Raw genomic sequence first — 12,543 nt, forward strand, 5'->3', positions numbered from 1 at the left:
CTCGCCACTTTCTTTTACGACGGCCACTTTTTCCAAATCGAAACCGCACAGTCGGAAACCCGATAGAAACGATACGATAAAGAAATGGACGAAGAATGGACGATCGAATTAACGCGGGCATTACAACGTTGTAAAAATCATCGTCGAAGAAAGGCGTGTATTGAATGCAATAAGAAAAATTCGACGCGCGTAGAAAGTATCATGTTTTGCATTGACCTACAGGAAATGACGGACCATACGCACGAGTGTAAAAAAACGAAGCACGAATGCGATATGAACGCGATATGAACGCAGCCCGTACGGTACACGTGATGCATATATAAACGCGCATCGTGGAAACGCACGCTTCGTGCGATCGTACGCCTCGCTTCGCCGCGTGCGATCGCTAGAGCGTAATTCGCTATTGAATGCAGTTGGTGATGTTTCCAAACGACGTAATGCACGACGTGTTTTTCGCGGAAACACGCATGTGTGTCCGTACGAATTGATGGTACACAAAAGGAGAGACGGAACAAATAGTTTACGCCGGGCGGTGTTCGAGCGCGTGCTTAGGTTTCTATTGGTTTCGCCCAGGACTCGGTGGAATAAATATTTTTATCCGTAAAGTTTCATGCGTTTGTTGTGACGTTGCAAGAATATCTCAGTGCAATTTACTTTCGCGAAACTAATCGCGATTTTTCATTCTATCCCGTAGAAGTGGAGCGATGATCACGGTCGCAATAATCGTCGCGTCATGCGGCACTTTGTGCAATTGCGTCGCATCGTTTCAAACGGCGATATCGCGAGAATGATCGATAGATTCGATGGGTAACGGAACAACATTCTAATGCAGTAGACAACGTGTATTATTACCGCACGCAACAATATCGAGGATCCGGAATGAAGGGTTGCTACGAACATTCGCCTTTTTAGGTTCTACGCAATGTGACGTTTTATAAACTCGAAGTGGACAATCGTAAGATTTCGAGGTTCGGCGGAGTCTTTTTTAAATTTTCTTAGATGACTTCAAGAAGTAATATTCAAGAGATAATGTGTTTACATTATCCAAACTTCCTACGAGAAATTTATTCAAATATCTGCTTGCGTAAGTATTTACTTGATCTCCTTTGATCGATGTTCTCATCGTATAATCCCGTCGGTATCGTATCGTTTACGTAATTTTTGGATACGTGACACGTTTCTAGCCGTATATAATTTTGATATCACTGAGAAAAATGATCTGGTTGAATTAAATAATAATTCTAATGGGACGAATTTTCTGGTTAACTCTGTTAGAATTTTAGTTGAGATAACTGGAATTCTGGTTGATACAATATTTCTGGTAAAATCTACTAGAATTCTTAATTAATAATAATTTAGAATTCTAGTAGATTTAAAGAAAATTCTAATTCGTCCATTTTCCAGAATTTAATCCAACCGGACCATTTTTCTCAGCGTAGTAGATTTTACCAGAAATATTGTATCAAGAATTCCGGTTATCTAGAATTTTAATAAATTTAACCAAAAAATTCTGATTCGTCCATTTTCAAGCAGAAATTTTTTTCAGTGATCCGATACTTAATACCGTCAACCATCTAATATGTTACGAATCCTTCAACAATATACAACAGCTATATAATTTCATAATTTTATAAATTTTCGTACGAAAGTTGTTCAAAGCAATTAACCATTATTTATTTTCACGCAAACACATAGCGGCCGTGTTCCAAAAAAATTGATAAGAAATTTGAATATGGCAATTGTATTCGATCCATTTTTCACAAAAAGTATAATTGCATTTGGACAACTTCGAATTTGCCAATTGCGTAAAAAAGAACGTTTCTCACGATCGTTGATAAAGCCAATTGCACCAATTTCGCAACGATAACAATAGCAAAACGATGACGAAGGTAATACGTACGCGAATTGTTCGGGGCGATCTTCTCCCTTCGCGCAAGCATCGGGGCAACAAATTCGAAATAACGGGTGGACGCGTCCGGAAGATGCGGATGTATCTTCTAATCAATATAGCGATGACGGATAGCTGACAAATATGAACGCGACACGAAGCAGATGCGACGAGCGAACGTCTGGTGACGTTCGGGCACATCGAAACACTGCGAAGCACGGCGCTCGTTCACGGGAGCGAGCACTGTGCCCACGTGATATCTCGACGTAGCGAAGATACGATTGCGCGAGCGAACGAGTGAGCTAGTTGCGATTCGCACACCGATGTTGATCACAGATAGCGCGGCATCGCTACCACCGGTTCCTACGACTCTAGGCGAGACTCGACGGAGTATTGTTAAGTTTCATACAAGGTACGAAACGAGGCGACTCGAGGTACACGTTACAAACGCAGCGTGCGTATCCACCTACGCACACCTCAGCACCCACGCGCGCGATTGGCGATCTAACGATCTCGTTAGATTTACGATTGGAGTAAACTTTTCGTTAATCCGATCTGACGCTTATACGGTATGTTTAATATATATGTATGTATATATATATTAGGTGTTGGAATTAATTCGTAGCGTTTTTAATGAAAGAATGTTATTTATTTCACATGAGCATTAAAAAATACATTAATGAAAGTACTTCCCATCACTTGTAAAACGCTACGAATTAATTCCAACACCTAATATATATATATATATATATATATATATATATACACACACACACACTAACGTAAGTCGTAAAATAGCTCGGAAGCTCTCATTGGTCACATTACAGCTGACACCGTTGCCTCGAATAAACAATACTGTGAAACTATTTACAATGCGGTCGTTAAGAACATAGACGTTTCCATTTTCTGCTTTCTCTTACGCTCGGATGCGCCTATTTGAACTTTGTTGAAAACAAATCGTGACTAACGTCAATTTAGACACTATGAAAGCGCACACTATTGATTTATGCCGACTATTTTAATTACAATGTATATTTTGCATCTCTTACTTTCACGAATAATGTTGCATGTATATGAAAAAACTAGTATTAGCACGTAGTTTTTATTAAGTATTTCCGTGAATAATTCCTTACTTTCTATTTTATTGTTGATAATACTTTTCTCTCTTCCTACATTCACCTACATATACAAAGCAACTTTTGTACAACACAAAAGTTTATAAATAAAAGTATTGTACTTCCCTTACAGAAATCTAATACTGATCAATACTGAAAGACAGTATTTAATTAATTACTTATTTTAAATATTGAAAGCACTATTGTTTAGTACTTTTAATACTTTCACTCCAAATAAGTAATTAATTACTTTTAGTAATAAATTGGCTATATAAGTATTAAATTGTGAGGATTATCGAGTAAAAAAAAAAAAAAAAATTGTGCAGATCGCAAAAGGTTAAAATAAAGAGAAAATATTAGATGCAATGTAATACATGTTAATAAGCAGATTAACATAAAGATTTTATTTAACATAAATAATAAGGTACATATATACAAAATAAATAAATAATTTTCTATATATTGATTAAATAAATAATATTAGTTGAATTAAAATTGGGTTTAAATTTTTTCCCAAGTTCTACTATTCGATGGAGGTCACGATAATATAAATGTTAAACCGGTTTAAACTAGAGCAATGATTTCGCAATGACATTACAGCTAATTTTGAAGGAATTGAATCTTAGCTTAAGATGTTTGTGCGATGGAAATAAACATTCACATTTTTTGTTATCTATTTACCAATTCAACAAAATAAATGCGATTCTACTGATAATATATAATAAGATAATTGCAGATATGATAAAATAATGTGTGCTTATATCTCGTGTCTTTTTTACAAAAAAAATTTTACTACGTGTATACTAACATGCAATAATATGAAAATGTTACTTCTGAAAAATATTGTTTTCACCGCGCATCATAAAAAATAAGCCGGAAAGCAAGCTTATTGTAAGACACAAAGTGATAGTGGTTACGAAGAAGAGTTTGAAATTGATTGAATGCTTGTACTCACCACGAATTTGTTTTGAGTACTTTTCATTTCGTAAGTATCCGTTTTGTGATTCCAGTACAGTTTGCAAACATCCTAAGTTTTCTTTACATGCAGACTCCACTTCGGCCTATTAGAGATAGAAAGGATAAATTCTATTAACTAATGTGTCTATATTGACACGGATGAACAATAAAATAATACATCTAATTAATCGTTTTATTACACTATTCTCTTATTCAATGTACAAAAAGTAGATGAATATTTCCTATGATTACCAATTATTATAATCTATTCGAGAATACTACGTGATATAATATTTGCTATACAATTTCGTGATGTAATGCGTGATATAATAATTGCTATAAAATTTTCATAATAAGAGAAAGATTACTAAAGAAATACAAAGAATCATGCACATTAATAATTTGAAATAACAGTCTTGAAGCTTAAAGAAACTGTTTAAAAAATATAGTTATTACGATCCACATTCTTTAAATAATAGAGGAAAAATAAATAAAAAGATGACACACAATGCTGTTAACCTTATAACATAAATTAATAAAATGATACACATAAATCTTATTTGCGTTATAGGAACACAAAATTTGTTATGTCTTTAAAAATAATTAAAATTATATATTAAAATGTAAATAAAATATAATTTATAGCTTTATCCAACAATATATTGTAAATGCTACTGATAATAGGAGAGGAGACAATATTATAATTAACGCAAACTTAAATAAAATTAAATAAATTATATTTCATGCGTTCATACAATATATTACGAATACGACGTGCAAACTTTATAAAAACACTACTTACGAGATAAAGCGAAATAACGGATAAAGCGTATAAGAGATAAAGTAAAAACCGTACTCCAAAAGCATCTACAAAATGTTATAGATACAGGATACTGTATTGCAAGCATTAATAAGAAGATACGTACGAGTTCTGAAGGAACCGCGCCATTGGATCTTACGAAAGTATTTTCAGCAAGTATAAGTTGCGCTTGTGAATTTTCTACAATTTTTCGTAAATCTTCTTCATCATTATCACTGTCTTCCGTACTATCGTCGATTTCCTAGAATATAATCACAATACATGAACGTTTGATTACATAACGTACGGTGCCTTTTTGGAGTTCATTATATAGATACAATACAGATACATACAGACGCATCGTCCATGAACGCGTTAGAATCATATAGAGTATTATGTATTATATAGCATTTATATTGTAAAATATTTTTCGATTTCTCTTTTCTGTAGCATTATCAAAGGCAAATATTTCATTATTTACAAATAATAGAGTTATTATTGCTACTGTATTTTTTTATTGTAAGATTTGATTTATCAGTGATGTATAATTATGCAATCATCAATAGGCTTTAACAGAGAAAAACTACAATTCATAAATTGTGTCACATTTGTTCTATAGCAAAGTTAGTTTATGTTTCGATACTCACATTGTAACAAGATATTACGAAATTTACATGCAATTTATAATATTACATATAATCATATTACGAAAAATAAAACACCTATATAACTGCTTAAAATATTTATTTATTATAGCTATAATTTAATGTTTTATTAAAGTGTATTGTATCGATATAATGATTGGGGGTATATATTGATCACTGTAATTGGCACAATGTTATGGATACATAAAAATTATTATTTGGTTAAGATGATTAATTCAATTACAATTATTATACTAAATACTGATATATTATATAATTCTCTTTTCTCTTTGTAAAGTGCTTTTTCATAAGAAGAATATGGACACTTGATCGAGACAATATAATAGTAAGGGACCTACATGATACGTGCGAGTTTTAGGCAATGGCAAACGAGTAGGAATTGCGCTTATACTGGATGCGCATTCTGAGTGACTATCGAGAAAATTTCGATAATCATCTCCAAAATCCAACAATTCTCGAGCCGTCTCTACATCTAATGGCTCGCTGTAAGCTTCACTCATATATTTCTCCTGTAGATAAAAAAATTTATCAATATAAAGAAACGATACTTCTTATTATTTTTTTTATTGTAAATATTGTGCAATTGTGTATCACCTGGTAATTATCCCAGGCCTGTTCGGATAATGAATTGTTACCGAGACTGTGCATTTCCACGTCACTGTCTATATTCAACTGCTGATTACTTAATTCTTTGCTATTCAGCACAGTACTCAATATATCATTATTGTAAGCAAAGTGTCCTTGAGCACAATCACGATCCTCGCCTTCCGTTTCCAACGTGGAAGCAACCGACTTGCAACAAAGTAGCCTGAGCGGAGTAGGATTATTGACAAGCGTCCTTTCTACATGTAATTGTTGATGGACGGTACAGCCTGAGAAAGACCCGGATTTTACGAGCGTCGTAGAACGACTATGGCAGTTTTCTTTCGAAACTGAATGCGTTGTGCGATTTAGATTCATTTTGCGAGACGAATGTTGCTGATTCGAGCTACCATCACTTCCCGCCGAATGATGATTGACATGTGCACTTTCCGAACTAGACTCACTTTTACGGCCCTAAATAAATTCGAATCAATCATTTTTACTATCCTCGATTTAAATTTAATCTACAAAATAACTTAAAACATAAAGTAAACAATACATTTAACAAAAACAAATTAACTTAACAGACATGTTAACCTATTATATTGAAAAACCTTCCTTACCAAAGTCTTCTTACGTAATCTGTTTTTCTTTCTGCGAAACGATATATTTCTAGCTACGCGATCGTCTGAACACATAAAAGACTCTTCTAATAAAGTGGACGCGGAATTATCAAATGATTTCCGTGATCCTCTGCAATATAAATGATACTTGATAATAAATTTCGTTTAACTACACCGTAACGTAGATTAGTAACTAACACAGTATAATTAACACAGGACGAAACTTAATTTAAAAAATATACAAAAATTATTAAAACAATATACTTACGTAGCATCGAAGGATACGGATTTAGTAGGTAGAGTCGCAACCAACTGATGAAGAGCAGTCTCAGATAAGAACGGTAAAATAGGATTGTCTTTCTGAGCTAAGGTATGATTATCTCCAATTTGAGAGATACAAGAAACACTCCATGGCCTAGATCCTTTCGCTTTTTGTCTCGATCGCATTATGACTTTTGGCGTATTCTCGTCAGGAGATATCTCGTTGACAGGCGTTTTCTGAACGTAATCGAGTATCTCTTGCGAAGGGGATTGCGATATAGCGAGAGCACCTTCGAATCGGCGATAGGTCGCGACGCTACTCTGCAAATCATCCGATGATATCGATTGTCTTTCTGCGTCGGATTCCTCCGTTGTGTATTCACCGCTGGCGTCGCAGCTATCTAACGGCTGTAATGTACGTGTTATTATACGTCATGTTTTCTACGTTTTCTTGCAATAATATCCGCAATAATCTTTACGCAAAAAAATAGTATGTAATTTTATAGAGCAATTTATACGCAAGAGATATTTACGTCAATTTTAATACTAATACTTGAATATTAATCATTACTTGATTTGATCCAAGAAGGATATTTGATTTACTTTGTTTGTTCCGGTTTTCTAGAAATCTATCGATCTAATTTACCTGTGATTTGCCCTCGTAACTTCTCGACGCGTTCAACTTCAACCATTCCTTCACGCGCGCGTACTTAGCTCGATGATTGTTCGTTATGTTTTTCTCCTCGAACTCTAGCTGCGAAAAAGTGCGCGAGGCCGTGTGTCTTTCTTCACCGATCAAGTTTTCAACTTCTTTGATTAATCTTTCAATACTCGATTTATCAGTCTTCTTTTCATCATCGCTATCTTTTTGCTCAACTTTGCGAGCGTCATCTTCCGTTTCTTTTCCGTTACCTACATTTTTTTTCTGCACAAAATGTATTTCTTCCGAGAGATCGACCTTCGGACTCTCGCCAAAATCCAGACGAACCACAACATTCGTTCTTCGTTGCTCCGAAACGACAAGCGAGCCATTTCGACCGGCAGGAGTGTAAGTCCACTCCTCCTCGGAGGAATCGTCCACCGTGTTGGATGATTCCTGGACTAGTTGACCACAATCTGCCTCAGAATCGGTGTCCAGGTGCTTGAAATAGAAGGTAGCACAGTTCTTTGATTTTCTGTCAGACCTAAACATAAACAAAAAATCCATCTGGTATCATGGTGGTTGTCATTTCGGCGACGGCCGGAAGAGATAACCGGATAATGGTCTGCTCTCGGACGATCGTTTTACCGTTACAAAATAGTAAGATGAGATAGTAGGAAAGAAAGGAAATGCGACTTACGTGTTGAATGAAGCGGCCTCGTCCGTTGCTCCACGTTTCACAAGTTCGTTCGTCCGTAGACCGTTATTCGTTTTTTCCGTACTTTCGATTTGCACGGTGTTTGCCGCGTCGATTTCGTCGCACGTTTCCTGCATCGCCGCCGTCGACGTTGTTATCGGTACGGTGTCCGGTGTGGGCGGCATGTTGTGTTGCTCGTTGTCACCCTCTTCCCCTCGGTCGCCCGCGACAGACGTAATGGAAATGGCCTCTCGTTTTTCCGGTTCGTCAGACCTTGCGTCCATCACATATAGTTGACACAATTCATCCTGCATACCGTAGAAAGCGCATGTACTAATTATTGATAGCGAATATCGTATCATTATCGGTAAATTCTTGCTTGAGAAGATACGCGATGGATATACGATTAATTATTTATCGAGCAAGGTTTCTAGAAGATTAATTGAGATTTCGTTTTTAATTCCATATCGTTTTTATTCGGAAGCGAAATAAACACTGAAATGAGATCGGCAAGGAGAATTTTCTCTCTGTATCGCTCAAGTCCAAGCTCCTTCTAAATACGCTACACCGATATCTCGATATATTATTAAAGTGAGAGAATAACTTGCATGGATATCTATGATTTCACTAAGTTACTTTGAAAGATCGTTCGCAAGATCTCTGCCCGACACGAATGTTACGGTTTTTGCTACAAATTCGACCGCTACTTTTTATCAGGATCATCGCCTGGCGTCTGGCGTGCACAGACTTCTCACTGTACGTGCGTACCCGATTCGTTTTACAGAAGCCGTTCTTCTTCGCGGCCTTCCAGGCTTAGTCCACTTAACACATTCGGATACGCGGCTCTTCTCTAATCTACGCGGCGTAAAGTGGTAGTAACAACGCTCTCTTATCTCTTATTAAAGCTAAAGATGTAGTTTAACTCCTGCAGTTTAACTCCTTGCGAGATTCCATAAAGGAAGAACAATTTGCGAGACGTACTTTACTCGGACTCGTGCTTATCGAAGTCCATTAAGCGTTAATGAAAATTCCCGTCTGTCGTAGTAACGTACAACGACAATAATTAATTACAGTAAGATCCGCCCATTCGTCCGCGTCGAAAAAAGTGCCTACGGTACTCGCCTCGGAGAGTAGAGTTAATATTTCTACGCATGAATCTCGCGCAGCGCTCGAAAACCGGGTCAATGACTCGTAATAGTCGTGTTTCGCGACAGCAGAAATGGAGAACAATAGCTCGGCTGTCGATTCTTGGAACAACTACGTAAACCATTTCCTGTGTTTTTTTTTTGCAATTATTTGAAAAATTGCTGAAGATCCAAGATAAAAAATACAGAAGAGTATATATTTTGTATGTGATATTTTATAAACAACATCGCATGAAGAAGAGACTCATTCGTATGTTTCAGATATAAATTGATATCTGAACTTTTTTCTTTACACTGCTATCGTTGCGTGATTGAGTCGCTCTTATCTTCCGCAGATTACTCTACGTTCTACTGTGGGAGACAAATATAACTTCTGTCAGTCGCGTGATTCATTCCTACGATTTCTTAATATTTCCATAACGACACAACTTCTTCGCTGCTCGCTGTGCGGTCACGACGGAGTCACGGGAGACGGTAACGGGGATCGTTTCAATTCGCAAATAATGGGCCTCAGTCAGGAATCACGTAATCACTCGCAGGCTCGTTGCTCTGTGTTCGATGAATTCACGTACCTCGAAATACGATCCTTCGCTGATGGATTGATTCTCAGAAAAGGCGTCGCTGTCGGACTGGTCGATCCTCTCATTTGAGACTGGATGATCGCAGTACTCGGATCTTGGGCGTCCAGCAGCGCGCTTGGCGCGTTCGATGCGCGCCGAGCGAGCGGACTGCCCTGACAATTCCGCTTCGGAGCCACGCGATCGTCCGCGGCTGAGCCGGGGCTGTTTCGTGACTGGTTCCTCGTCGCTGTCGCTACTGCAGCCGTAAGGCACGGCGTTCTGAAAATACGAAATCGAATCTTTTTTTTACCAATACTCGATAATCACGGTAGCGATAGTCACACGTAACTCCACTCCGTCGAAACTTTGTGTTTTTATTGTTCGCGATATCTCTGCACCTTGTTATCGTGTTCCGAAATGTTGAACGTACGCTTCTGCGAACGAAGACCGACACTTATCTTGTTTTAATAAGTTATCGCTTACTATCAGCACTGACTGTGTCATATGACGCAGTTGGAATTGATGAGAGAGAGAGAAAGAAAGAATTATGATTATGGCCGAACGCTTCACGCATTACTAAGTTATTCTTCTGTCGAAAGACCGGATCTCGAACCTTCGATGGGATACCTGAGGCGGGTCGTGTAAAAGAAAACCGCTCGGCAACATTTTACAAGTTCAAACTGGTAAAGGGCAAGGGTAGGGATCAGGGTTGCAATGGCAGGCAAGTTTACAGAATACGAGAAAATGTATGTGACATCCGCCAATTAATATTCCAATAGTTGATGTTGCTCGCTCAATATTACATGTAAAAAGAATTTATTTTACGATATACAAATATCTTTTTTACGATAAGTTAGATAAGTTTTCTATTTATCTCATATAAATTTAATAAACTCTTATAAATTCGTATATCAAATTAATTTCATCTTAAATTGATATTTTCATTTTTCCTATACTTGGTTTGTTGATGCGTAGGTCATTAAATTTAATGGAAAGAAAGTTATCTCATTTCGTTAAAGAGGAGTGCCTACGTCTGTGGTAAAAGAATTTGAAATATCGTTTTGCTTAGATTTTGTTTCTTTCTCTACGAGCGCAAATAAAACAAAATAGCCGTGACCACTCAATATACTATTCTTAATAGTCGTCAATTGTGTGTGTGCATCTCCGTCAATTGCAACCACTAGCAGATTATTACTCGGCTCCACCCTTTATTTCCTGACATCGCCCATTCGCTCATCGATCGATATTGCCCGACGCGTTTTCCCACAAGTTTCAGTTTAATTACTACGATCAGCACAGCGGGAGGAATGAAATACCTGCGGAGTTTAATACGAAGCGGCGGAACGAGCACAGCGTTCCATATTTTATATATATTCTGTTTACACATACTTTAATCACCTTTGCGCGCTTTTCTCGCTTATAACATTGCACTTTGCAACTCTCAATTAAAGAAAACCACAAAGTATAAAAAGTTAATTATCTCTGGGATAATTTAAACTTCGTTCACACGTGTAAAGTGTGCCGTTTAATCGCGCCGACTCTTTACATCTCGAGTAAGATATAGAGATATTCCTCCGAATGAAAGGTAAGAGACGAATAATAGAACCGTTACCTTATTTCTTATATGAGACACGAGGGTCTCAATGTGACACTGCCACTCCAAGGCACGTAAAAACAGAAGATGCCAACGTCGCTCCAATGATCTTACTATACGCAAAGGCTGCGAGGATTGTTGCTTCTCCTCTTGCTGCTGTTCCTGTTCTTGCTGCTGCTGCTGCTGCTGCTGCTGCTGCTGCTGCTGTTGCTGCTGTTGCGTGAAAACTTTGTCTCCCAATTTGACAATCGAACTGACGATACGCCCGTGCGCCTCTATATCTCGTTGGAGTACCTGCGTACAGAAATTTAGTAATTTATCGTACATCCATTATAATCTTTGAACGAAAAAGAAGGAAAAATTAACAGAGAGAAATCGACTGCCTACAAATTTTAATAAATCATAATATCTCGTTTAAATTATACGTCCACAACAGCTATATTAGAAAACATAAAGTATCTAGATGCGCGAAACGAGTAGTTATATCCAACCGTTGATGACACCGTTGATGATTAATAATGTGGCGAGGGCCAGCGGAAAGTAAGTGCGGCTTAGGAAACATGTACCGTGCAAAAACATGAACCAACCAGAACGTAAAGGTTAAATGCGCACGTATAAAAGAAACGTTTAAAATTCTTTATTACTTCCGCGAAGTGAGTCAAGCTGTCGAGCCGGCCGATAAGTCCAGGTTCACGTTTCTTTCTGTCTCTCCACTTCATGTTAACACTTGGTGTCCTGGCGCGCGCGTTTGTACTCTTCCAGATCGCGCTTCGAAATCTCCTCAGGAGACAAAGGTGTTTGGAATATCCTCCACCTCCTGATCGTGGTCCACATTAGCCCACTTTCTCTGATAGATTGCATATGATTATGTGCGATTGTTCTACTTATCTCGCAGTACGACGTGTCGTTCCGAGAGCAGGTCCGTATCGCAGTTTGCTTTCACGCAGTGAACACTCTTCATACGACTACCCGCTGTACGACCGACGCTTTTTTTTCCTCCTTCTTCCTTTTACGTCG

General features: G+C 37.5%; 2 protein-coding genes across 2 annotated transcripts in view; one reads left to right on the top strand and one right to left on the bottom strand.

Annotated features, from left to right (window-relative positions):
* The window catches only part of Cog1 (conserved oligomeric Golgi complex subunit 1), an 88,933-nt gene that overhangs the window by 59,174 nt on the left and 17,216 nt on the right, over window positions 1-12,543 (top strand). The gene's annotated exons all lie outside the window — the stretch shown is intronic.
* Window positions 1-12,543, bottom strand: part of LOC105143914 (uncharacterized) — a 43,881-nt gene that overhangs the window by 18,597 nt on the left and 12,741 nt on the right. Inside the window, exons 7-16 of the mRNA XM_011052488.2 lie at window positions 11,545-11,820; window positions 9,945-10,211; window positions 8,231-8,535; window positions 7,537-8,074; window positions 6,898-7,298; window positions 6,630-6,759; window positions 6,019-6,480; window positions 5,763-5,933; window positions 4,887-5,021; window positions 3,959-4,064 (exon numbers count right to left, since the gene is read on the bottom strand). Of these exons, the coding sequence (XP_011050790.1) occupies window positions 3,959-4,064; window positions 4,887-5,021; window positions 5,763-5,933; window positions 6,019-6,480; window positions 6,630-6,759; window positions 6,898-7,298; window positions 7,537-8,074; window positions 8,231-8,535; window positions 9,945-10,211; window positions 11,545-11,820 (2,791 nt within the window). The remainder of the gene's footprint in view (window positions 1-3,958; window positions 4,065-4,886; window positions 5,022-5,762; window positions 5,934-6,018; window positions 6,481-6,629; window positions 6,760-6,897; window positions 7,299-7,536; window positions 8,075-8,230; window positions 8,536-9,944; window positions 10,212-11,544; window positions 11,821-12,543) is intronic.

Source organism: Acromyrmex echinatior, chromosome 16, assembly GCF_024713525.1.
Source record: "Acromyrmex echinatior isolate Ae372 chromosome 16, ASM2471352v2, whole genome shotgun sequence".
In the NCBI taxonomy this organism is placed as follows: Eukaryota; Metazoa; Arthropoda; class Insecta; order Hymenoptera; family Formicidae; genus Acromyrmex; species Acromyrmex echinatior.